The sequence below is a fragment of the Vidua macroura genome, chromosome 2 (genome assembly GCF_024509145.1).
Source record: "Vidua macroura isolate BioBank_ID:100142 chromosome 2, ASM2450914v1, whole genome shotgun sequence".
NCBI lineage: Eukaryota > Metazoa > Chordata > Aves > Passeriformes > Viduidae > Vidua > Vidua macroura.
The window spans coordinates 66,350,115-66,376,950 of record NC_071572.1 but is presented as its reverse complement, the minus strand read 5'-3'; the positions used below and the strand labels follow the sequence as shown (position 1 = coordinate 66,376,950).

General features: G+C 41.1%; 1 protein-coding gene across 1 annotated transcript; it reads right to left on the bottom strand.

The window, feature by feature from the left end:
- Positions 1 to 814: 814 nt before the first annotated feature.
- Positions 815 to 24,045, bottom strand: TOMM70 (translocase of outer mitochondrial membrane 70). The gene is made up of 12 exons (XM_053969900.1): positions 23,761 to 24,045; positions 15,322 to 15,495; positions 14,099 to 14,225; positions 11,495 to 11,604; positions 10,042 to 10,190; positions 8,680 to 8,887; positions 7,960 to 8,094; positions 6,702 to 6,809; positions 5,465 to 5,581; positions 4,524 to 4,621; positions 3,883 to 4,005; positions 815 to 2,929 (listed from the first exon to the last, which is right to left on the bottom strand). The coding sequence occupies exons 1-12, from the start codon at positions 24,010 to 24,012 to the stop codon at positions 2,776 to 2,778; spliced, it is 1,755 nt and encodes a 584-aa protein (XP_053825875.1). The 5' UTR covers positions 24,013 to 24,045; the 3' UTR covers positions 815 to 2,775.
- Between the last annotated feature and the right edge of the window lie 2,791 nt (positions 24,046 to 26,836).

Sequence of the window (26,836 nt, the reverse complement as noted above, 5' to 3'; positions counted from 1 at the left end):
GAGCAGTGTTAGGATTGCTGGGCTGGGTAAACCTGCATCTAAGCTGCTCTTGGTAGTTCCAGAGTAAGTTGCAGTTCAGCTTTCCAGTGTATGCTAGTTCCCTCTTCCCTTTCCATTTGCAGTTAGATCCTTGTAATTCAAGTCACAGCTTAGAATCATGGAATATGCTGAGTTGGAAGGGGCCCATCAGGATCAGAGCCCAACTCTTGGCCCTGTGCAGCATATCCCAAAAATCACACCGTGTGCCCGACAGCATTGTCTCCGTGAATAACAGAGACCATACATGATGAGAATTAAGTTGCTAGACAGTTGTATGTAGAAGCAACTTCACAGAGTATCCCTCTAGGATACATGGGCTTTATCCAAGTCTTCAGTACTAGTTTCCTACATAATGTCAACTTTTTTTTTTTTAAATAGCAGTAATACTTGTCTCACTTCAAAGTTCACATGCATACCTGGCTTAAAATAAAACCTCAGCTGTAGCAGCCATTCAGAAAAAGTCCCTTTCATCACAGGGATGCATACACACATTAATACGGTCACAGCTACTCAGATTCCCAGCCCTCCTGGCTCGATTTCCTTTCCCCCGTAATCTTCAGCTCTCAAGATCATACCTCTGTGGGTGATGGAAGCAAGCAGAGATTGGATTTGTAGATTCCATGTCTCCTCATCCTTTCTTAAAGGTTGAAGTGAGTGAAGATGACAAGGAGTCAGTCAATTATCAGTTCTTCCTAGACTTAGAACATAAGCACAGAGCTCACCACTGCAGAGAACACCTTCATCAAAACCTGTTCTTATACATGTAAGAGAGAGATACTTGAAGGTAGTATTTATTTTTTCAGTTTACAGGTGATATGTCATTTACAAAAAAATTACAGTCAATGCATCCTTTCAGTGCAGTATGAAACTAGCTGAAGAACAGGCAAAAGTCTGTGATGATTTGGAATGCTAGTAATTGACAGCACATGCTTTTTTCCCTTAATTGATTGGGTGGGGTAAGGAATGGGGTACAGATGGGGTGATGAGAAGAAAATGCCAATGTAAATAAGGCCATGCTAATAAAACCTCCTCGAGAACAGGACTCATCAGCCTGGCATATTTTTGTTCTCAGGTAATTGATGCAGAGATTGGAAGTTGGAGAAGATATTTGACACTTGTTACGTTCAGTGCCCCTAGAAGCTGTCAGTACCTTCCCATATCTTCAATTCTACACCAGTGCTATGATTTCAGATCACCTAATGAGCTACTAAAATAATGATTAAATCTTTATCTCTGCTCTCTACCATTTGCATACTCAACTGTAGTTGCTGGGAGAAAGGAAGGTCAAGTTGAAAATGCAAGCTGCTGCTGTATGGTGGCACAACTACAGACCAAGACAGTTTGACTACAGCATCATTCATTTCTTTAAAAGGTTAAATACATTAGACAATTCGCCACGAACAAATCTTATGATTTCAGGATGGAAAGAAGCCCAAACTAGTGTGTCATAAATTAAGCTACATCATTTGCATGAAGTTTATCCAGCCACATCAGTCCAGGGAAAGGTAAGATGGACTGACTTCCACACCAGAAAGATCAACCGAAAGCAAGAGGGCCCTCTGTGAAGTTCCTAATGAGAGGGAAAACTCTTTCATAATTTGCCCATCTACTGTTTGCAGCACAATTGCTTCCTTTCTACAGTATTTGAAATCTTGGACAAGACAGGGTCTACAGAACAAGAAAATGAGTGCAGTTTGCAAATCCATTATTGGAAGTTTGAGCCTACGCTTTGTTCCTTACCTCACTTAATCCTGCCAAGGGGCTCCTAAAAGGAGATCTTAACCCAGCAGTCTCTAGAGACTGAAGAAAATTTAGATAGTCTGTCAGCTGCTACCCTTATGCAAAAGCATCAGAGATTACAAAGATTATATGCAAGCATGACCTTACCTTTTGGAGCTTGACTCCCAGCAGTGCTTTCTGTTCTTGAAAGTCCTTCTGAACCCTCCAGAACAATTTCCTGTGACATTCAAGTAAGGACTGCTGCACAGGAATACATTCTTTCTTCCAGTAAAATCTACACTGAAGCAGTGTTACCTGACCTCCTTCCCCAGCCAACCTTTTTCCTAGCTCTCCTATGCAGTACTCTAGGGCTTTCTGGGGTGAGAATCAGGACTATCAAATTAATTCCCTAATAGCTGCCACAGGACTATTTCTAAGGAAGTTATGCAGAGGGTGGAAGGGGATTTAAGGGAAGATTGTGCATGCTTGCATATATGTACATGTATCCTCTCCACATCTACTGACTTAAAAAAACCCTCTATTATTAAAGTTTGAAAATTAATTTTTGCAGAATTAAAATCAGCCCTCAAGGATTAACTGGATATAAAACCTATTTTACAGCACTGACTAGTATTACCTTTAAAATCAACAAGAAAAAAACCCACATGCTGTAATATTATTTGATAAAGCAAAAATCGCCCACAACATAATCACCCAAAATGAACCAGTGTGAAGTTTTTATTTGCATGGCCAAAATATGTTCCTTTGGTTCCCCTGCAACTTTATTTCCCTTAACACACTCTAAGGTTTCTGCTGCAGAAGGAACAAGATGCAGCACTGCATACTTCCTTGAACAACCACTCCCACAACACCTAAACATTTAACAGATGTAGCAAATGACAACACCACTAACGGGAAAAAAATAAGTTCCACCATTCAGCATGGTCTGCAACAGTTTCTTTAGGGCTGGCTGAAGTGGGCAACTTCACTTTGGAAGATCATTTCCTCCTTGTTTCTTTACAGTGTTGGTGGTTTCAATCCATACTTCTTTGCAACTTCTGTCTGAGCATAGGCAGCATCACAGAGTGAGTAGAGGTGGGCCATCTCCATTTCCGATTTGGCCAGGTTGATAGCTTTGTTGAACATTTCAATGGCTTTATCCAGATTACCTCTGAAATAAACAAAAGTTTAGCCCATTTAAGACTGCCACAGCTATCTTGTCATCTCTAAAACATCTTTTTTCTTTCAGGACTTACACTCTCCACTGTTAATAACTGAAAAGAATTTCAGGAGGAACCACCACAAGAACTTGTGGTGATGCTGAGTAAACTCAGAGAAGTTGTTACCAAGCCTAAGCAACTAGGACAGCTGTTAAACAGCTTTCCTCTTGAGAGTCCTCACAGGTGATGGTGCAGGATAAAATGTTCTCTACAGGACACCAAGTTCACTACAAAGATAATGCCGGCCAACTGAATGAAGTCTCATCTCCCCTAAAAGGACTTAGTATACAAAGGAGGAAAACTTGCACAGACAGAGGCACATTATTTAAATAGGAAATGCTTGCAAAATTTCTCATGGCAATAGTTTAATTGTCTGTCCTTTAGAGGACTAGACATATTAAAAAGAGACTACTGTACTGTCAGCGACACCCCAAACCTTTGTACAGTTGCAATACAATGTTACAGAGCAGGGCATTCCTCTTTCCCTCAAGAACTGTGAATTGGAGTCCTGTTGGCTGCAGGAGAAACCAGGACAGGATTCTCAAGACAGACAGTCCAATGTCCAAGGACAACATCAGATATACACAAAGCCAGATAATGATTAAAGAAGTCACTCTAAATGCAGAAGGGATGTATTTAAACATACACAGACTCCTCTGCACATTGTCTATTAAGTATGAAATTGGTGAAAAGAAGTTGCCAGACCATAAATCACAATTATGCCACAGAGAATGCCTATGATTTACCTAAGAGTTACAGAACAGAAATCAGGACTTTGGGTAAGAGCTAGCCTTACAGGACACCAGGGAGAAGATCTCAAGACCTGGGATCCATGAGGAAATTTAAAGAACCACTGTAACTTCTGAAGTAACTAAGAATTCTTAACACTGCAATTCAGCATTACCTTTGCACTTCAATCGTTCCCATGGTCTCATATGCAAAATCACATTTGTTATCAATTTCAATGGCCTTGCTTATGAGTTCTAATCCTTTGTCTAAATCTTGCTTCCATTGGAGCTGAAGTAAACTACAAGAGAGAGAAAATTTCAAACTGGCTTCATATACTCCTCTCAAAACCCTCATCATGGTAAGCAAAACCATCCCAAATGTATAATGTATTTAACTTCTAATGCAGGTACACAGTAACTTAGTAACTTCATGATTTTTAAAAACACCTATTGTAGAAGTCACTTTCAATAAGCCACTTTACTGCTTTAGTGACTCTAAAGAAAGGCAAATTTTTCCCAAGAGGACTTGGTACATGTTATTTTATGAAAGAAAAAGCTTCAACACAAAGCTGAAACTAATAGGGCTAAAGGAAAAGTCAGATGTACTTCAAGCAGATACTCAATTAGCAATGAACACTGATGAAACTTTCCTGAAACTTATTTGCAGCTTAGTCAAGACAAAATACAGAAATACATTTAAGAGCATAAAGATGCTTTCAAGTTATTTTTCCTGGCTAAATTTCTAAACATAAACATTCAATTCAGGTTTGTTATGCCAACTGCTCTCGACCAAAAGGACTGCAAATTCAATACATACCCTTTATGAACATATGTAGTGGCATTGTCCGGCTCAAGGTCAATGCATTTATCATACATTTCATCAGCCTTGCCAAACTGCTGTTGATCAGTTAGTGCCTGAATCAAAAGAGAAACCTGTTTGTCAATAAGCAACCAAAGGATGTACTCTGCGTTCAGCTAATTCTAATTAAAACTGTATTGACAATGTGAGATTGGATGTAGTTCATTTATGGTAGAGCAGGCCAGACACATTGGTTATCAGAGTTAAGTTTCAAAATTGAGGATTTTTGGAAAGCTTCTGTGCTTTAAATGCACAAATTACTGACCACACTGCCATCTGTAATGGGAGATCCACAAGCAACATGCTGTTTGCTGTAAATAAAAATAATTCTAAAAGTCTGTACCTGCAAACTTCAACTCTTCCTTTTTCAGATATACTTGTTTCAGAAGGAAATGCATATATATTGCCAACCTACTTAAAATAGAATGTCTCGTGCTTCCTACTAAAACCAGCAGTGCAATCTTAAGAGAAGAAATTACAGTCTCTATTAGAAGTGTACTCCCAACAGCTGTTCTACACCACTACATGCCAATGGTAGCAGAACAAAAATGTCACCCTAGTTCCACACATCTGACTCTCAAATTACCCAGAGAATCCCTGACATTCATCAACTGAGATGCCACATACATGCAGGAAGGAGGGAACCATGCAGGAATAACCTCTGTCTCCTAATAACCATCCTCAACTCTCATTATTTACATCCTACTCCACCAGTTCCCTGGTACCTCTTCTGCCCCAGAACACCCATAACCACAAATGCTAGTACTTAACTCCAGGCAGCATGTCTTATCTCAGAATTTAGTGTCACAAATCTTCATCTTTTATTTGAAGAAATGTTACATCCAAGATAAAAAGTACAAGAGAATGCAGCATTTTCTTTAAGAGAGAGAAAAACATACCTGAGCATAGAGTGCATAGCCCTCAGCACACTTTGGGAATTTTTTTATGACATCTTCAAAGCCTTTCATGGCTGCTTGCACAGTCAAAGCATTACTTCCTGTATAAGCTTGACGATACTATTCCAAAGGGAAAAAAAAAAAAAAAAAGAAAAAAATTATGCCATTACCAGACTGAAAAAGGGCTCTACCCACCTCCCCAAGAGTTGCCTGCATCAAAGTAATTCAGTTACTTTACATAAGCTGAGCGAATTGGGATTGTTCAGCCTGGAGAAGAGAAGGCTTTGGGGTGGTCTAATTGTGGTCTTCACATATCTGAAGGGAGCCATGAGACAGATGGAGAGGGATTTTTTACAAGAGTAAAAGAGTAAAAATTATTTTTTACAAGAACATGTAAACAGGACAAGAGGGAATGGATTCAAATTGAAAGACAGTAGATTTAGCTTGGATATTAGGAAAAAAAATCTTGTCAAGGTGGTGAGACACTGGAACAGTGCCCAGAGAAGTTGTGGAGGCCTCAACCATGGCAGTGTTCAAGGTCAGGCTGGATGGAGCCCCAAGCAACCTGGTCTAGTGGAAGGTGTCCCTGTTCATGACAGGGGAGTTGGAATGACATGACTTTTGAGATCTCTTCCAACCCAGACCATTGTATGATTTCATGCTAAGCTCCAGCAAGTGACATGCCTGTACATCCTACCAAATCTGGTTTTGGGAACCTGTCCAAGTGTCTGGACTTGGAGAGGAATACAGATGAAAGAAGGGAAGTCGTAAGGCCTGATAATTGTGATAGCCTCCCTCTATTTCAAATGCTTAGAAATTCCAAACTTGGTATTCCTCCTTGTTCACACCATGCAAAAGTGCCCTGACAAGATTCTTGCACACTGAGTCATTGTACTAGCTTGAAATAGTTTGTTTCAAATTTCTTGATGATGACCGTTTTCCACAATAGTAAAGCTTTATTGAAATCCATTTTATGTGCTCCAATTAGAATCAAGATTTTTGTTCCTCTCTCACAGAACAGAATAAAATGTTCTACTGTTTGAACTATGAGTGCTGCAAAAGAAAAGCAGCAAATCCATACTCCTACTGAAGAAATTGTTTTATTATTCCTTTATTATTAAAAGACAGAGATGTATGTTGCCCTATTTTCCTGTTAAATTGGAACAAATCAGAGAAACAGAGTGTTTTACAGAGCTCTTTAAAGCAAAAGCACCCAGAGAAACCCCAGCACGTTACCTACCAGAGCAAAACATTTCTGTGCTTGCGCCAAGGCAGAATTGGGTCGCAATCGGATACATTCATCAAAGTCTTCCACAGCCTCCTCAATTTGGTCAAGCAGGATTTTCAGCTAGCCAGAATGAAAGAAAATCCTATTTCTCTATTTCATCTGTGCTTCAGACACTTACATGATAATTCAATTACTTATATCATCTCCAGTTCAGTTGCAGAACTGTCTAGAAACCTACAAAACCCGTAACTAAAAATCACTGCTATAATTGTATTATCAAAGCCACCAGTGAAACTTTGGCTACCTACACAAGCAGGCAATGACCCTGAGTAGGGATTGGGAATGCTTGCATTTTAGACTGTTGTCATCATTGTGTCAGCATTATGACCAGTCTCCAAAATTATGCCATATTTTCTCAAGTTGTTTTGCCTCTCTGTAGCCAGTACCTGTGGACTATTTGGATATTGAAACACTTCAGCTTTTCCAGCTTCTATTTCAACTTAATTTGTTGGGTTGGTTTTTTTTTGGTTTTGACATTCTTTTCCTCCACAAGAGCAGAGTCCACTTCATCATTCTCTTACTTTACTGTGAAGCTACTGTAAAACACAAATTTTCAACCTGCAGAACACTTTCATTCCCTTCAGTCAACACACAGCACCATCTTCATTTCTGAGCACTAAAGAGGTCTAACAAATTCATGGAGAAAAACCCTTGATCCACGGAAGTCTTCCTTACAAATATTACTTAGCCTATCTGCATATGCTAGTGTTCCTTTTTTACTTCCAGCACCATTCATCTTAAAGGTCTGTGTCAGCAGGCTTCTCTAGGGCTAGAAATTAGTCAAGGACACAGCAGTCTCACAAGGCAGGGAGGGATGAACTGAAGAGATCCAAGTCCAGGGCCCAGGGCTGCAGATGTTATCAGGGACATGTTACCTCTGCTGTAACAAAGCTTCCTGATGTGCAGATGCTGCTCTGCCATCCAGGCCCCTTCACAGACAGCTTTTATCTGCTGTAAATGTAGACAAGCCCCAGTACTTTTAAGTCTCAGTTCATACCATAGAGGGCTCTCCTACAGCTATAGAAATAAACTGCTTCTGCCTGACCTGAACCTCCAAAACAGACTGTGTGTTTATCCCACAAAAGCTTCCAATTAGGAGTTCATGTTTTTCTGCTACAAACAGTATAAAGTGTCTCAAATGACACCGTTTCTCCTTTTAGTATATACTGAAATAGCCAAGTGTTGGGATCAAATCTCTCAGGATGCTTACTTGTCCTCGATGGTGGTAAACATCAGCATTCTGAGGATCAATGTCAGCTGCCATGTTGAAGTCCTGTGTGGACAGCACAGGCTGCTGCTGCTGCATGTACATGCTGCCCCGTTTGATCAGAGCGTTGGCTCGCAGCTGCAAAACACAGCCAGGGAAACATCAGCCATCCCAGTGCTTCTCCACATTTCAGATTTCATTACAATCCCCGTAAAGTTTTTGTTTGACTAGTTTCTCCCACTGACAGGTGTGAATTACTCTAAGCAGGAATAAGTTTCATATTGACCCTAAATAAATGAGCTCCCTTACTTAATTTCAAAAATGTCAGCCTGTGCTTCCATCTCAGTGGATTTCCAAGCCTCCCCAAAATCCTCCTCAATTCCTATGTTTACAAATACATAAATGTTTTTTGCAGCAGCTGAATATACAAGTGCAATTAAGGTTTTTCACTTATCCAGACTGGATAAGCCTCCAATTCATTCAGCTTCCATCTTCTTTAGTTTGGAGTACTTATCACCTTCAGTTTGCACTACTCAGTATAGCTGTCTCAAAAATTAACAAGCCCTTGAGAAAAACAATCTGTCAGTAACAAAACAGTAAATAAACCAGAATACTCCCATTAATACATCTGAAAATTTGGACAAAAAACTTCTTGAAGTATATTGCAAGTTTATGATCTAACTTCTCAATCCCAACTACAATCCAGCTGTGACAGATTCTTACCTTCACATTTGCATCTTCCATGCTGATGACCTGATCTAGGTCTGGTTTGGCAGCACTTGCATTGCCAATAAGTAAGTAGAAAGTAGCTCGCAGAAGCAAAGCTTCTGCCATGTATTTTCCCTTTGCTTCAATTTCTTTTGTGCTTTCACTGATAATTTTGTCATAGTTCTCTTCTTCCATATATTGTTTTGCTCTCAAATAGCCAGAGCTGTAAATGATGTAAGAACAGTTATATATATATATATATATATATATATATATATATATATGCATTCACTGAACACTACAATTTCCATTCAGATGTTTCATCAAATTATTACAAATACCAACTTGTGCAATACTTCTACAACACCAGCAGAGCCCCATTGGAACATCCATTCCTGGAGCCATAATAAATGGAAAACAATTTACACAAAAACTGGCCAAATTACATTGGAAATAAAGAAGAAAAATGTTTTAAAGGTTTTTGAATGTGAGCTTCACTTGTCCCTTGAGGTTTTTTTTTTCACATGAAGAACAACAATAATCTCTGGTTTAAAACAAGAGGCTGGAATTCATGGACAGGAAAGTGAAATATTAAACCTAGAAATGTGCAGCTTGTATGTGGAAGAAATTATTTAATAGCAAAAAATTACAGCACTGCCTTATTCTCAGCGGTATCCTGGATTCAGTGAATCTGCCTGTAGATCAGGACATTCTCTTTTACTTCAAAAAAAAAAAAAAATCATAATGCTGTTTGCAATGGTTTCCAAACTGACAGCACTGCTATCTTCCAAAAATAATCTGGAAAGTAGCATAGTAAATTAAAGAACCATTTATGTGGTGCTCAGGCTCCACTAAAAAACCACAAAAAAACCCCTGCAAAACCAAGTTTTTCTATGCTGAACAAACTTTTCATTTATGGGCAATTTGATTTCAGAAAGATAAAACACCATTTCAGCCTCAGTTGCTGTAAATGCATTCATTTAAAAAACGTCCCCTTTTCCTAGCTCATCTTCTCCCTGCCAGTCCAAAGGCTAACTTGCTCTCTTCCTTGAAAATGCTCCTTCAGTATAAAATATTCCTTACCCCCAAAGCATCATTCAGCCCTGTCCATCTCTAAGATCCTTCTCCCATCTCTTAAGATTTACTGTGATACTGTAGTAAATATTCAGCATATTTTCCCAGTCTCATTGTCCTTCCTCTGCTTAGTGCAAGTTTGGAACTAGCCAGTCAGCTTTCAGTAAGGTTTCACTTGCAATATCAAAGGAATCTCCATGCCAAGTACTACACAAACAGCAGCACATTACACTGAGCAGAATGTCCAAATACTGAAAACTTAATTCCAGTACCAAACAATTCCCAACTGTACTGTACACTCACTTTTCTTTTACTTCAGAAGCCTCTCCCTCTTTGTCCTTATCTTCATCTGATTTCTCACCCTTAAGCAAAGGTTGGGAAATTATATCATCTGTGAAAGAACTGAAGTAGGATTTAATGAACTGTGGTGAGGGCATCAGAGGCTCCCGATTCTGAAACAGAGAAAGATAATTCCAAGTCATTAGGTGGTAAGATCAGATGGTAAAGATGGAAATGGATAGCAAACACAATTATAAAAAAAAAAAAAAAGTCACTGTATGACTCACTCTCTCATCTGATAGCCTGATGTTTTGGATTTGCCATTCTGATGTTTAGGAATTTTTTAAGCTTTAGATCACAATGCAACACCTATCACCAGTGAAAATAAAGTGATAATATTTGGGGGGGAGGGAGATTGTGTCTTTCCACATATGTGGCTAGAAATAAGGGCTCTTAGGATATCACAAGGCATTGAGTAGATGTGCTAAAGCATTGGATGTGCACATAAATTGGGTGAAAAATGCAAGCTGGTGATTTAAGCATGACTCTAAATTCAAGCAGTTTCTGAATGGCAGTTTCCTCTTTTCTCCCGCTTGTCCAAGAGAAGATGCTGTCATTGTTACAATGGAGAGTAACAAGGCAATACCCTAGTTCTGTGTGGAACTTGGCCCAGTAACATATTTTACATAAAGTCCCAGAAGTAACACCTCTCGGGTAATCAATCTTTTCTACAGCCAAAAAATATTTCTTGTTTAAAATAAACTGCACACAAGAATTACAATTCAGTCTCTCCTGCAGGAAAACACTGAATGCACTCTTCTGAAGCACACCTATCTATATCCACCACACTCATACCACTATTTGTTGTTACCTCCACAATACACATTTACGTCAATTTCTATAGGAAAGAAATTCAGCATCTCAAAACCAACACAGGATTTCAGTACTTCAACCACTATCAAAACACAAACAAGAATGCTTTTACAACAACCAAGAACATGTTAATACCTATCCCAACCTTTTTGTAAACCTACAGTCACTTAAAATGACTGCCCCTGGTTACCCCTATGCTTCCACAGTTCTCTCTTCTGCAGTTTCCAAACATTCATGCATAGATGTCTGTCTGTTCCAACACACCCAGTTTCCATGAAGTTTTAAGTTCAGAAAAGCCCTACATAGGGCAGCACACCAACTTAGGGTATCTCCTGAATGTCATAACAAATTTCATTGTTAAAGCGAAAAACTGCTAGAAGTAGATCTCTCTTCCCTGCTGAGGTTCCAAAAATTTTGGACAGGTCCCACAGGAAAATACCATTGGTACAATGGCAGCTTTGTAGAAACCAGTTTGTGTCGCTTCTTATGCTTGAGCAGATGAAGACAGTGACTTGTTTACAACAACTGACAGAATGCCAACAACCGACTTTTCAACAACTGGTCAGGTGAAATAACAATTAGTCAGCACTATCATAAGTCCTACCTTGTACTTCTCTTTGGCCTTTTCTTTTCCAAGGAGTTTAAGAACTTTATCAGCTAATAACATACTTTGCTGGTTTTGGAAGGCTTCTAAAATGCAGACTGCAGTGACATCTAGGAAGCAACATACAAAACTGAGATTAAAGGAATTCTTGAAGTACACTATAAAATGTGCTACTGACTACAATGAGGCACTGCCAAAATAATACATGTCCTGTTCTCAGGCCAAAGCCTGTTTCCAGTTTGCTGTATTTACTGTATTCTTCAAGACACAAATTTGTATCCAAAATTATCTTCCTGGGATAAAAGGACTTCATGACAGTGAATGAAAAGAAATTACATTTATTTTTCTGTTCATGTTTTTATATAGAGACAAACACACTTAAATCAACAGTGAAAATATATACCTCTATCAGGGGCTTTCACCATTTTGAAACTTTGAGGGAAGTAATTATGTTCATATGATTTTTGCATTAGAAGTGCTAACACGGCTTTTCTTCTGGGACTGGTCTTTATTTTCTACTTCTAAAATTCACATTCAGTCCCATCACATCTCACTTACTCCTCAGTTTAAGAAATCTGCCTAACTTCTATCTCAAATTTTTCTGCTTACCTCTGTGACTTTGGAATGGAGCAAGGAGAAATACCTTGCTGGCCTATTTGAAGTGCCAGCCCCTATCACATGGCTTTCATTCACACTGAGAAACCTCTGCCAGTGTTAACCCACTGCTGCCCAAGTGAAACTTCCCAGTGTGAAATGCACTCTTACAGAAATACACTCTTACAGTGAAATGCACAGTTTCTCTGGACCCTCCACTTAATGCAGTGCTAACACAGGTTTTCCCTGTTTTGTTTTCATTTAAACATTACTTAAGATGACCAGAGCCTGGACTTGAAATTCAAGTAGTGTATTGTCTGAATATGCTTGAAAAGTAAATGTCTTGCCCTGGAGTTTTAGTATATTTCTCTATTTCTGCTGCTAGAGGGACTATTAAGTTATCACTTATATAGAAACTCCCTGCACCTCTGGCATGGTCAGGAAGCGTATCAGAGTTCCTGGGAAAATACAGTACCCCCAGAAAGAATGTGTTATACAAACCCAGCAGACATGCTCTGCCCAAAGACTGCTGCACTCCAGGCTTGGCTGCAGCAGCAACATCTTCCCAAATAATACTGCCAGGGATCACCGGAGGAGTTTTCTGCTGGTAGTGGCTGGGGTTTGAAGTTTGTTTGGTTTTGCTTTCCTCCACTACATGGACATACCCTACTTCCTGAAATTTTACTGGCCATATGTGGTTGGCAGGCAAAAGCAGGGTTATAGAAAAACAGTGCAGTTCAAAAAAAAAAAAGCAAGAAAGCTTCAGATCTGAAAAAACTGCAAGTAAAAAATCGAATAGAAAAAAAAGGCTGAAAATAATTGTCACTAACATTACTGCTATTAACAGTAAAAAGAAGTTATATTTAAAACTGTCACAGGGACACTTGATCTTTCTTGGGGCTTTTATCACCTGGCAGCTACATAAGGCTTAGATTTTATTACAGCACTCTAGAAGTGCAGCTTATACACAGTGGTTGCAAAGGAGTGCACTAAATGGACCAAGTTGTCCTTTTCTAGTTACTATGGTCTTAAAGGGCATAAAGGCATTCTGCCAGCAGATAAACAGATAGATAAAATTTCCACATCTAATTTACCTTCTAATTTGGCGGACCTAATTATTGGCTGTTATACATAATGAAACTAATTTAACAGTTAGATTTCCCAGCCAAAGCACTGCCTTATTTTCTGTCCTTCTTTGATAATGAGCACAGCTGAAAATTTCATTTGTCTTTTCACCTAACATCAGCAGGAACGATTTCACTTGATGAAATTTATATGGGTAATTTCAAGCAGTGTACTGTAGCTCAAAAATGCCATGAGGCAACACATCTGACCTGTAGTTCTTAATTTCCATGGCTTCTCAGTGACATCTTCCCGACAGTTAAAAATGTATTCTGTTTACAAATAGCATCTGAAGGATTTGACATAGCAATTTCTTCTGAATACAAAGTATTAATATTAAAAAAAAAAAAAAAATCAATCTGTTCTGTTTTTCATAAACTATGCACCAGAAAAAAATGCTGCTGAGGCTGTTTTCCCTCTAATACCAGTCCAACGCATTTAAATTACTGCAATACTTTTATTTCTGACCATGTATCTCTACCTGCAAAAATACCCCCATTTCTGTAGTAGTATAATTTCTCTAAAACAAACAGAGAAGACGAAAGTCTCTTTACTGCATGGAAATAGAACAACTGGTTATCCACTCATCATGTTAGATGAATTCTATCCTAAAGTGAAGGAGTTTCCTGGAAAAATAGTACCTTGAGTTGCTACAGTAACATCAATTTCTCAGCAGTCATTACAGATGTGAGCAGATGAGAGTTTGAGAAATGTGAAAAGGTTTCTTCTGACAAGAATATGTATTTGCAGAAGATATGAATGGTTTTAAATACATAATTCTGTATTATTGTAGCTACAGAAGTAAAAACAAAACATTTCCAGAAGTTGCCATCTTCAAAGCAGCAGAACTAATTCCACTTTTAAGTACACACATCTTGAGCCACTCACCTTCTAAACATTCCTTCTTGTTGTCTAGCTTCTCATGGGCCTTTGCACGTCTGAAGAGAGCTTTGACATATTTAGGGTTAAGCTCAACAGCCTTTGTACAATCTTGTGCCACTTCTTTCCATTTTTGCTGTGGGCAGAAAAAGAGCACAGTGAGAGGGGCCCCACTCAGCTCCCTGTGCTGGCTTCCCACAGCCAGCTCCGGGGTCACACGTGCCCAGCAGTGGCTGCGGCTCCCAGCACTCCGCTACTCCCTGCTCGCCTCTGCTTCTGCAAGTCCCACAGGGAGAAACTGCCTGGGCACCACTGCAAACCACCTGCACCAAAAATACTACACCAGACAGTGTACAAATCCCATGGGAGAACATAATGAGGTGATACAAAGATGCTTGCAGGAGGTAACACTGGGACTGAAAGACTGGGGTAAAACTACTAGAAGAAAGAAGATGGAAATAAAATGGAACAAACAAGTTTACCAAAGCGCTAAAACTTTTTTTTTTTAAATGTTATTTCAATTTATCAAAACAGGCTTTTCTAAAAGAGGAACCACATACATTTGGGATTCATTATGGCATGTATTTGTGTTAGACAAAAACTAAATCTAATACCAGATTTATGTAAGCACAGTCTCTCACCTGATACTTCAGACTGAACAAAGCTAACTTTTCCACTCCTTTATACAGCTCACCAACTCAACCTCATAAGCAAATCCATCATACCATAATAAGCAACACTGGCTGACTTCTAAAATAACAGCCAGTATACTCAGCTGTCGAGTAAATATTACTTCTCCATGTGCAAAATTTAGGTCTTGGCCTTTACTAGGATTTCAATGACTTTTTTTTTTTTTTTTTTAATTTTGAAGTAGCGTCCTTCCAAAATATTTGGCCTTTCACCTTTCTTTCATGGTTAAATGCTCAAATAGAGAGAAGTAAAATTAACTTATATACAAGAAAATTGTTCCAGAGAATAAGAAATTAAAACTTTGTCTTGGAAGAACAGGATGCATAAGAATTACATAAGATAGACTGAATGTAGTAGTTAAGAGAAAATAATTTTATTTTTATGTAGAAAAGTATGATGAACTGAAAAAAGCTGCAACAGCATCTTCTTGTGAAAGCAGCGGATGCTATCACTTGGGACCTTTCAGTGGATGAAAGTGACAAAATACAAAATTGATAATAGTACTTTTTACAATAAACACATAATCATCTTTCATTTCTTACCAGTTGTTCATAGGCAGCAGCTCTGTTTTGGTAGAAGGTAGAAAGATCAAGGTTTTTCTCAGGAGGACACAGGCTGATAGCCTCAGTATAACACTGAATAGCTAGCTCATATTTTCCTGCTTTGAAGTATTTGTTTCCTTTGTTCTTGGCTGCTTGGGCTCTACCAAGAGGACTCTGAAAAAAAAAAGTGAGAGGTCAATTCAAATTAAAAAGGCATCACAGCACACAAGCTATGCACTTCAGGGCTCATCTTCAAAGATATCACTATGGACCTAACCCAGACTTCTGAAAAATCTCACTGATTTCTGGATTCCTGGAAACACACAAGAATTTTCTTTTGCAAGTGTATCAGAGAGGAGATAACCTTTTCACAAGATTCACTACAATGGTAATAAACAAGGCAGTGATTTCTGTTTGGAAAGCTAAACAGATTGTAATCTTTTACATGGCTGGTGATCAGAAGAACCAATGAGGTAAGTTGTTTCTCCAAAGGCTAAATGTGTAAAGACAACAAAGCCCTCAAAGCAATTCAAACAGAAGAGCTTCCTTCTGAAATACATACAGCCTCTAAGACCGGAGGTGATTCATCAGACTATGAATTAAATATGGAAAACACTTTATGGAAAGACCTACTGAGCAAGACAAAACCTGTAAGGAAAATAAAGCTGGTTTGCCTTTCATATACTAGGCAAATCAACTTTATAGTTGACTCCTCTACAGCTTCATACACTCTGCTTCATGCAATGAGAAGTGTTGGACCATCACCATCTTAGCAGGGGATAGGAAACTGCTGACTGGCCTGAGATCCTGCTAAATGCATCTTTATGTTCTGCACCATATGCTGATGATCTGTATCTCTGCAGAAACTAACACTGCTACCTACCTGAAACCCCTGGATTTACAAATTAGTTATCAAATCTTGTGGTTTGTAAGGGATTAGATGTAAAAATGCTCTATCAAAGAGCATTCAAGAAATAAGAGCTGCATTGATCTTCTAGATTTCTGCTCTTCTGTCACAGCTGTACTTCATGGACAACATTTTGGGGCAGTTCTCCCATACCAAAATGAACAGAAGTATGGGCACACATGCCATTCTACCAACCTTTCCGAAGAAGGAAAGGCTACAGACTGGGGGCAGAAGTGCCTTTAACAACATCTGCAGGATTCACTACATATCACCTGCACTTCAGATCATGGATTTGTTGGGAATTGTCCCTGCTACTCTTTGAGCATACTTCTGCCTCCTCTACCTACTTATCCACTGCCAGGGCCAAACTGAACAGATACAGACAACCAGAAGGCTGTAACACAAATTTGAAAGCAACTTTGCATTTCTTTTGCCCATTCCCCTTCATGTCTGCTCATTTCATTCCAACCTGATCATTTCTTGCATCTAAGTGATTTACTTTAAAACTGAAAACCTGAGGGGAAGACAGGACTTGCTCTATAATATGTGTTTTAAGACCTGGATCCTTATCCTGGCAGGAGAGAATCAGATAATGGGTGCTAGCCTCAGTTCCTACATAAAAGTAGGCATCCAAATAGAACAAAAGTATCCTAGAGGCATTCTCCTGAGGGGAGACTTACAAATGAAACCATACAAGGGAGAGAATTTCTTAAATTCTACTGCCAGCAAAGCTCTTCTCTCACAAGTTATTAATCACTGGGTCCACAAGAAATCAATCTGCACCATCTTTATTGTTCACAGAACAAGGCAATCTGTAAGTTTTCTATTGTAAAGCTTCACATTTAATTTGATAAAAGATTATTAACTTCACCCCATACACTGTGTGTAACTCCATGCTACTCTATGCCAAAATTAGACTGCAACTATTTTTACTGAGAGACAAGTAACTGTGTATCTGATAAGTTGTTTCTTTAAAACTTAACCAAAGTCTCAAAAGGTTAAATTTATTTCGAGTAGGTCTTAAATTTATCTCCAAATAGAAAAATGCTTTTCTTTCAACAAAGGGAAGGGTTATGCATATGCTGCAAACTTAAATGCATGCAAGTCAGCTTGATTTTTTCTGTGTACATTTCTAGAGCAATCCACATTAAAAATGCCTTTGTGTAAAAATCTTACAAAATTCAGTGCTGTTCCTATTAACTTGGGTCGAAAAAGAAAAACACATTACATGGGCCATGTTGTAATATTCACACATGTTCCCAGTGTGAAAATTATTTAAGACTGCAGAGATGAACCCTAACTGCACCTAGGTTACTACTTCATGATCACTGCCAATTGCTCCATCCTAGGGATGTCCTATCCCAGTGTGTGCCCCAGGCTGAGCAGTCCATGTGCTCCATCCTAGGCACTCTGAGAGAGTAAAGACACCAGCTATAGATGAGGACTGCTGGATAACACCCAAGTGCTGCTCTGGTGTCAGGTGTGGGAATTGTAACTGCAAACAAGACACGTGTAGGTCTGGGGCTCTCACTGCTGCTCTGCTGGTTTCTGGGAAGCATCAAGCCTTCCCAAAAGCCTACAAGTGCACACAACAATGATCAAAAAATTCAAAGAGTACAGACATGATGCTGAAGTTATTAAAATCAGTAACTCTGTTATGTGAGTAAACTTTTAGTAACAGTTGCATGATCACAGACCACACACCCAATCAAACAGAAATGAATCATGGAACATTTGCTGACTCCTTGGTTACCCATTGCATGAGGGAGGAAATGTGGGGGAAGGAGTTAGAACTTCGAGCACATCATGCTCTCATGCAATAAAGTCAGCAGTAGCACCCCAGGCAAGGAAGAAATCAACTTATTTGTTTATGCTGCCTTAAACTAGACTGCTTGCCCTGAGACGTTTTATCTCTGCACCCTTACTCAAACTACTCTGCTGTAGCCCTCAGTATGCACCCAAAATACCACCAAATCCAATGTATGTTTTTGTTTGGTTTGGTGGGCTTTTTTGCTGTTGATGGTTTGGAAGTTTTCTGGTAGCTGTTTATTTAAAATAAAAGAAAAAAAGATATTAAAGAACTCATGTCACATTATATGCTGCAATACCTTTTAGTGATAGCACAAATAAGGATATGAAAATTAATTCCTCACATAAAGCCAGTTTTTGAAGGTTTGTCAAGCCTTAAATTTAACCCTTACAAAAATTTTAAGCATATTTTATAAAATTCCTTCTCAATTGCTACACTAGACATACACAAGATAGCACGTAAGAAACTGATTATGCAAACAAACTTCATGCACAATTAATAAAAAACCTCATTCTTCCATTTTCTTGTCAAAGTAATAATTCTAGACATTATTTTCTAATTTCACTGCCTCTCCTCACCCGACCCATGAACCTGACTTGAACCATGCTATGTGGCACACTAGACACTTTTTATCCCCAAGGTGAAGGTTCATATAGAGAAAGAAAAACTCTCCAGTTTGTCATCTTCTGGTCAAAGAATCTGTGCAACAACCAAATCAGCTCAATAAAATGAATGTAAGTTCACAACAGAGCAACAAAACAAATACCTCAGAACTTATTTGCAGCTACACAAAAAATAACATCTCAGTACTTAGGACTGCTTTCAGCAACTGTTCATTAACAAGTCTTACAACAGAGCTTAAGCCAAAGTTGAAATTGAGTTATCAGTTACCCAGGTACCTGAAAAAGCAGATTGCTAACTGACTACAGAATAGACAACACTTGCAAAATTTTATGAACTTCTACTTTAGCTTCAGCAAATGTGCTTTCCTCACAAAATGTTCAGAAACTGTGTACAAACAGCAGCTTAGCAGGCACAGACTGCCAGCTGCAAGAATAATAATGCTTACTAACTCCCTGCAATGGCAATATTGTTAAACTAGCAGTTCAGAACCTTATATATTTGAGGGAGACTGTTATTCAAAGGAAAACAAGAAATTTCCTGCCAGCCAATGATGACAGTGATTCACAACAGAAGCATGAGCAGAGAGTTTCAGTGTTTTCTTTTGGCTGAAAAGGATTTGCATGAGCCCTTATCTGACAGATGACACAGAGGGTGACTACTATTTCAGCCATCTTAATTCAACTTGCAAAAAAAGAAAGCCTTGGTCTAGGCCTCTCTTTTGTCCTTTGCAAGTGAGAGAACCCTCTTAATGAGATGAGGTACCAGGAAATAAAATCCTGTCCTTTTCTGAATACCTATCTTTCCACTACTTTTTTTTTTTTTTCACTAAGGTTCATCTTTTTTCAAATAAAGGCACTAACTGAATATAAATGGTTTGAAAAGTCTCTTTAGCACTAAAACCATTATGAGAAAAAGTATGTTTACATGAGCTTTAGAAGTAAATTCAAAGCACAAGCAAGGATGTATTACACTCAGAAAAAACATAATGTAGTTTACGAGACAAATTCACAATGTTCTTAGTCAGTCACCTTCCTGTTAAATGAATTTACCATCCTCGACTTCCATGAATAAGCCAAGAGTCTAACAGTTTTACTGCTACTGTACACACATTTAGGAGTTTTCTACACCTGTCCACTATTGCTAGCAAGAAACAGAAGACTTACAGTAGGTTGATAGTGAGATTTACTAAGCAACAGGTGCACAGTACAGCAGAAATGACTTTTTAATCACTTTGCTTAGATCAATTTAGAGTAAGTACCAAGGTGAGTGTATCTAGACTAAGGGGTTCAATTTGTTCATATCCTAATCTAATGTCACAGCAGTGAGAGAGGCAGCATTCAGCAGTTGCTACTAAAACAGACACTGGAAAGAAGCCATGCTAGTTGGCTGCTGATCCCAGTATGTGGCACCACAAAGGCCGAGGAGTTTGTCACGTTCACCCACCACTGCACTCAAGGACAGTACCCAGCTCACAGGAAAGTGTGAGGAGACAGGGAACTGCTGTGACCCCAATGGCTTTGTCTGCAATACACAAGGCCACCCAGCTGACCTCCTCTCACACCAAACACAGGGTTACCCTGTCAGCTTGCTGAAAGGGTTAAGGGGTCAGATCTGGACTATCACAGAGCTGCAAAAGGAATTGATTCCAACTTCAGGGGAAAAAAATACTGAAGCAACCAACACATTACCTCACTGACTAACCACTGCTCACTCCTGTAAGACAAAGAGGGTATAAAACCTGCTAAGAATTTATCATTAAATAAGTTTAAAAAAATGAATCAATTGGGCACCAACTAAAGCAATATATGCAAAGCACTCCATATTTTAAGTACACAATACTCCCTACCAACCAGGAGAGCATGTAGAAAGCAACTGCTACTGAGTGACTAAAGCACATTCCATCTAAATTATAAGAAACAATGACACCTGTCATTAACAGATGCAATTTGGCTTTACGACCTTTGAACCATCCATAGATGCAGTTTTATCGTCATCACTCAAGTGGTCCAATAATACCAGTTTACTGTACCGTTAAGGAGCTGTGCTTACAGGAGAAGGAATCTCAAAAGTAGTTCAGCTTTTCCCAATATAGCACCTGTGCTAAGGGCTTCTGCCAACACAATGTCAGCCATAGATCACACACTTGGCCAGTGCATCGATGTCAGGAGAATCCTCTGGTACAGACACAGTCTGGGAAAAAAATGTGAGGCCTGTGCAGCAGGTAAAAAAAAAGCTGGAACTGCATGCAAAATAGTAACAAGTCAGAATAAAGAATAGGAAAGATTTAGGACATTACATATTTTTAAAGAACAAAGAAAAAAAATTCAAGGTCATGTCTTCAGAAACAGTGACCAGAACATAAAATGGATACAGGGGCTGATTTAATGAAAAGCACAAAACAGTATGAGTCCTAAGTTACATTTATGAGTAAAAGAATAGTTAGCTGACACAGCTCTTGGCAGCAGATTAATTACTGACCTATGTGTTTTCCAAAAGATTTTCCTCTTGTATTTCAACTGTGAAATGAATTACTGGCTCTTATTCACTGTGCAGACTTGTACGTGTGAGTTTCAAAAAATACCTCATCACATTAGAAAGGCAGATTAATACAATACAGGCAATTTCACAAATGAAGCATCTGCAGTGGTTTTATTTTCAATCATGGGTCTTATCACTAATATCCATAACTAATAAAATATGAAAGGAAACATGAAATCTACATGGCATCACTGCTTTGGATATGAGTAACAGGAAGACAATCCTCCACACACACATAAAGCAGTCCTGGGAACTTGCAGCCACATTTATTTTCCTGATACAGCCATATTTTGACCAGCTAGACAATTATCTCATATAATCAGTCAAATCTGATAACTTCTGCAACTTTCTAAGCAAGATCTCTCATTTCTTTACAGTGTAAGCAATGACATTCTTCAAGAAACTTTGCATCAGGTCATACCACTCAACTTATCCCTAAATGCACACAGACTTCTAGTAATTGAATTTGTGGAGCAACACACAATATTTTAAATCAAATGCTACGAAAGTGTTTTAAATGTTTTAAGTACTTCCTTCCTACAACTGCAGAATGACTACAAACCCCTGGATATTGCTGGAATTCAGAAACACAATTAAGAAACCCAGAGTGAACACACGAACAGGGAAGTCACTGCAGGAAGACAAAGGTCAGGAGCAGCCTGCAAACCTGCAGAGCTCACATGCAGCAAGCACACTCCCATAAATATGCCAGATGCTGCTTGCAGCCACAAGCCAAAGCTACCACAGTACACAGTCTGAATTTGTCCTCTGTACACAATTTCTTCAGTATTGTTTGGTGCCCAGGAAGAGCAAATCACTGCACTCAAGTAACTGCCTCAAGGTCCAGCATAGGTTTTACAGCTTGCTGTGCTGTCAGGAATGCCTGAGTGCAGCTATGATTCACTAGCTGAGGAAGTTGGCACTTTCCTCACCACTCCCATGTGTGCCTGCCACTGCCCGCCCAAGCGCATCAATCTGCATCACTCAAATCACCAGGGTTAAAACAGACTTTTTCCAGGCTCTGAGAGGTGATTCTTTTTCTCTCCTGATCATTTCAGATGGGAAGCTTAAACTGTCTGACAGTTCAAAGCACTTTGGGTGATACACAAGAACGGGAGAAGAAAATGCAGTACAGGATATTCTTATCAAAGCAAATCAGTTTGTCAAATCCATTACTTTAAACAGGCTTGTCAACTGCAACCTCACCTCAGTAAAGCTGCATGACTGGCAAGGTACATCTGAGACTGCAGATGTGCAGAAAGTGCATCTTAGAGGCATTTTTTCAAATATAGATATCCAAGAGAACAGAGAACCATAGATCCGATCTGGACTCCAATCTTACATGGTGTCCTGGAGTTCTTGCACAGCCGATTTTATCTCAAAGTTCTCAGAATGGTAATTTACAACAGGATAAATGTATCTTTTGAGAGCACGCCTGTTAGGCAAATTCTGCACTTTAAAGTCCCTGCTGCATAAACTGTGTGGCTTCTATATTTTCAAGAAACATACTATTCCATTTTAAAACAATCTTGATTGTGTTTTCTTTCCACTCTGCTGCATCCAGCATCTCACACACAAGAGATCCCAGATTTCCTTTTCAAAACACTGTTTCTGGAGGAAACTTACAGCTACTCTAGACCTCAGAGGCAGAGGTATGCTCCCCCCTCAGCAGCACAGATCCATGCTCAGCCAGTTGATGAGAAGATGCATTTGGCAATGCCTGATCTTGGAACAAACTACTCCTGACCCCTGTGCAGCAAGGGCAGAACTGCAACCACGAATGCCTGGCTAAGAGCTCTGTGGGTCACACAGGCTGACCACAGAAAGACACGGAGGTCTGGGGAGCATGTCCAACCAAGGGTGACAAACGTGATTTAAGGCACTGAAGCATCTCTAACCTAAAGGAGAATGGCCTGGTCAGCCTTGAGAAGAGATGGCTGAGAGGGGACCTCATCAATATCTACCAGCATCTGGAGGAAATGTGTCAGGAGGATGGGTTTAGGCTCTGCTCAGTGGTGCCAAGTAATGGGACAAGACACAATGGGCAGAAACTGATGCACAGAAGTTCCACATGAACGTGAGAAATAATTTCTTTACTGTATAGCGAACGAGCACTGGAACAGGTTGCTCAGAGACGGTGTAGAGTTTCCCTCACTGGAAGTATTCCTGACCGTCCAGACACAATTCTGTGCAATGTGCTCTGGGATGACCCTGCTCGACCCCGGACCAGATGACCCATTGTGGGCCCTTCCGACCTGCCCAGTCTGTGAGTCTATGACCTGTCGGACGTGTCACGTAGAGCACGACCAGGATGTCCCCCGAGCTCCATCCCATCACACGCCTGCTCCTCGGTGGGGACCAGCACCTTGACAGCCGCTTTCCGGACGGGGCCAGCGGCCCGTCGGGCCCTGCCGCCCGCAGGTCGCAGCCCGGGCATACCCACGCTGCTCCGGGCAGCCCGGCCGGCGGCGGGACCCCGGCGGCAGGACCCCGACCCCAGCACCCCGCGCGGCGAGCCCCGCCCCTGCCGCCGCTACGGGTGGCGCCGCTCCCCGCTCACCATCTCCTCGTATCCGGTCCCGTCGGGCTGCCCGGAGCCGCCTTCGCCGCCGGGCCCGGGGCTCGCCCGCCCCTCGGGGGTCTTCCGTTCGCTAGCGCCCTTCCCGCGCCGCGCCGCCCGCCGCCCCCACATATAGATCGCGCCGGCGCCCAGCAGGATGGGCGCGCCCAGCACCAGCGCCAGCTGCCACCGGGACAGGCCGGCGGTGCCGCCGCCGGTGCCCGGCGCCTCCACGGGCTTCGAGGCGGCCATGACGCCCAGGAGGAGGAGGAGGAGGAGGAGGAGGAGGAGGAGGAGGGAGGGTCAGCGGACACGCGGGGCGCGCCGGGAGGGCGCGGGCGCGCCGCCGCTTCCGCCCGCCCGCAGCGCCCCCTGCCGGCGCGGAGGGGCACCCGCAGCCCCTGTGGGGGAGCCCGGGCGGGGCTGGGCCGGGCCGGGCCGGGGGAGCGCCCGGCCAAACAACGCTGGAGTGACCTCAGGGCCGGAGCGATCCGTGCCGAGGGAGTTCTGAGCCGCTCGCACGAGAACTGCGCTCCACATCTGGATTGCTGTGTCCAGTTCTGGGCTCCTCAGTACCAGGGAGACGTGGAGCTCCTGGGGCGGGTCCAGGAGAGGGCAACGAAAGTGATTAAGGGACTCTTAAGAGGAAAGGCTGAGGGAGCTGGGCCTGTTCGGCATTGAGAAGAGACGGCTGAGAGGAGCCCCATCAATGTCTATAAGTACCTTATGAGGGGATACCAAGAAGATGCATCCAGGCTCTCCTCGGTAGTGACAAGCAATGGGACAAGAGGCAACGGGCAGAAACTGATGCACGGAAGTTCCATCTGAACATGGGGAAGGATTTCCTAACTGTGAGGGTGACTGAGCACTGGAACAGGTTGTCCAGAGAGGTTGTGGAGTCTCCCTCACTGGAAATATTCCAGACCTGTCTGGATACAGCCCTGTGCTCTGGGACGATCCTGCTTGAGTAGGGAGGTTGGACCAGATGATCCACTGTGGCTTCTTCCAACCTTACCTGCTTGATTCTCTAATTCTGTGAAGTTTCAGCTAATATGGCTGATTAAAACTTTCTAGGACTTTGTACTTAAGCGTTTTGGAGCAATCCTTGTTATAAATGAAATATTTCTGTTTTCTTCCCAGTTATTAATTGAATCTGTTATAAAAATAATTTAATATGTCATACTGGAATTTCGTTTGTTTGTGTCTATGCCTAGTTAAAATCCTTACCTGTAGGCAGAGGAAGTTTATGTTCCTGTCCCCACTTCTTAACATGGAGCACTCAGCTGAAGAGGAATTATTTTTGATACGTTTTTACAATCAACTCCTGTCATCTCATGCCTGGAAATGTCATTGTAGGTAGGAGGGAAATGTGAGAAGACACATATTGCACAGAAGAAAAAAGGGCTGCTATTAAAAACACTTAAGATTACAAAGCAAATACCTCAGGAATCCAGCTAAAATTTGCCCTGCTGCACTCTGAGTCAGTGTATCTATGTGCCTGGTAGTAAACAACTTGAGAAATGTCCTTTAATTGAGGGATTATTACTATTTTTGTAGGCATATTTTGACAAAGCTGTGGGACAGCCCCTCTCCCTGTTCTCCCTGTCACCTCACAACAGAAAATATATATCCAACAGGTCAATAGCTTCCTGCTATTGGCAGCCTCAATTCCACCCACATCATGCTTCCTGTAGGCCTTCAGATGTGCCTTGCCTGTACAGATGGGTGGCCTCCAGGATGTAAGTCAAATTCAGGCTGTTTGAATATGGCCAGGAGTGTCTTTCTCCACCTAGAAAATCAGCCTACACATCCTTTTCATTACTTCAGGTGTTTTCTGTTTTGCAGGTATTCTTCTTGCTCCTGTCCAGGCTGCTGCAGGCGTGGTTGCGTCCCCTAGCTCTCATACAGAACATCTGAGGAGATGCCATCTGCACATCCTAATACTCAGGTCCTTCCGCTAACCACACTCTTTCCTGCCCTGGTCAAGGTAAAATTGGGCACATAGACATCCATGACCAACCATTCCCCTCACCTGTATTGTTGAGAATGAACAGTCCCACACTGTACTTACACTTCACACCTACACCCCCATGAATGAAACTGGAGTTTTGTAGCTACATCTCATTTGTAGGGGAAAAGGTTTGTGCTGGGGAAAAGGTTTAGTGCTGGACCACTGATTCTTTGTAATGTCAAATTACCAGCAAGTCTTTTGGCATATTTCTGGCCAAGACCAACCAGCATCTCCACATCAATGCCTGGGCACCAGAAGAACACCAGCACACTCCAAGGTTTGCTTCCAGTAAGAAGATTAGGGTTAGATTTGGGTCCTTCCTCCCATGCAGTCTTCCAACCCCATCCCAACAGGCTCTACAGCCTTAGAGCCCTCATTGTCCTCCTGCCAGGCCCCAAAGCACATTAACACATCTTCCAGTTTCATACCATGCAGACAACAGTTTCATGGGCCACAGCAGTTTTTGTGCTATATGAGAGATTTTGAAATAAAGGAGACACAAAAATGACAACCAAGTATTACAGCCACAATGCAGTAATTAGAGTACAGAGCCTCAAGGAGACCCTCAGCACAACCACCACATAGGGTACATGTGGTCAGTTTAGACACTCAGTCTGAGGGCCAGAAGTCATTCCCTGGCCCTGTTTTGTTCTGTGGTATAGGTGAGGCCTGTATGGCTTACACACCTGTATGGCTGGTGAGGAAGAGCCAGCACATTTTTACCCTGAGTACGTTCAAGTGAGGCAGGGCCTCCCATACTCCTGATGTGACAGATGAAATTACTCAGGTGAAAAGCAGCACCTGCAAGATTGCACTGTCTGTCATAACCCAGAAATGAATGAGCAGTTGCTTCAGGAAGGGTTTCCACCTAGGCAGATGACATTTCTGAAATACTGAAGGAAGAGCAGATGCAACAGAAGTCAGGAGAGAGAGAGCAGCAGGGGAAGAGTGGGCCATTTGTGCTCCCTCCCACAGAGCCAGCTAGGTCTCTGCAAGCAGTTGTGCCAGTTTCTGACCAACATCAATATGTCAATTCTGCTTCTCAAACATCGCAAGCCTACTTTG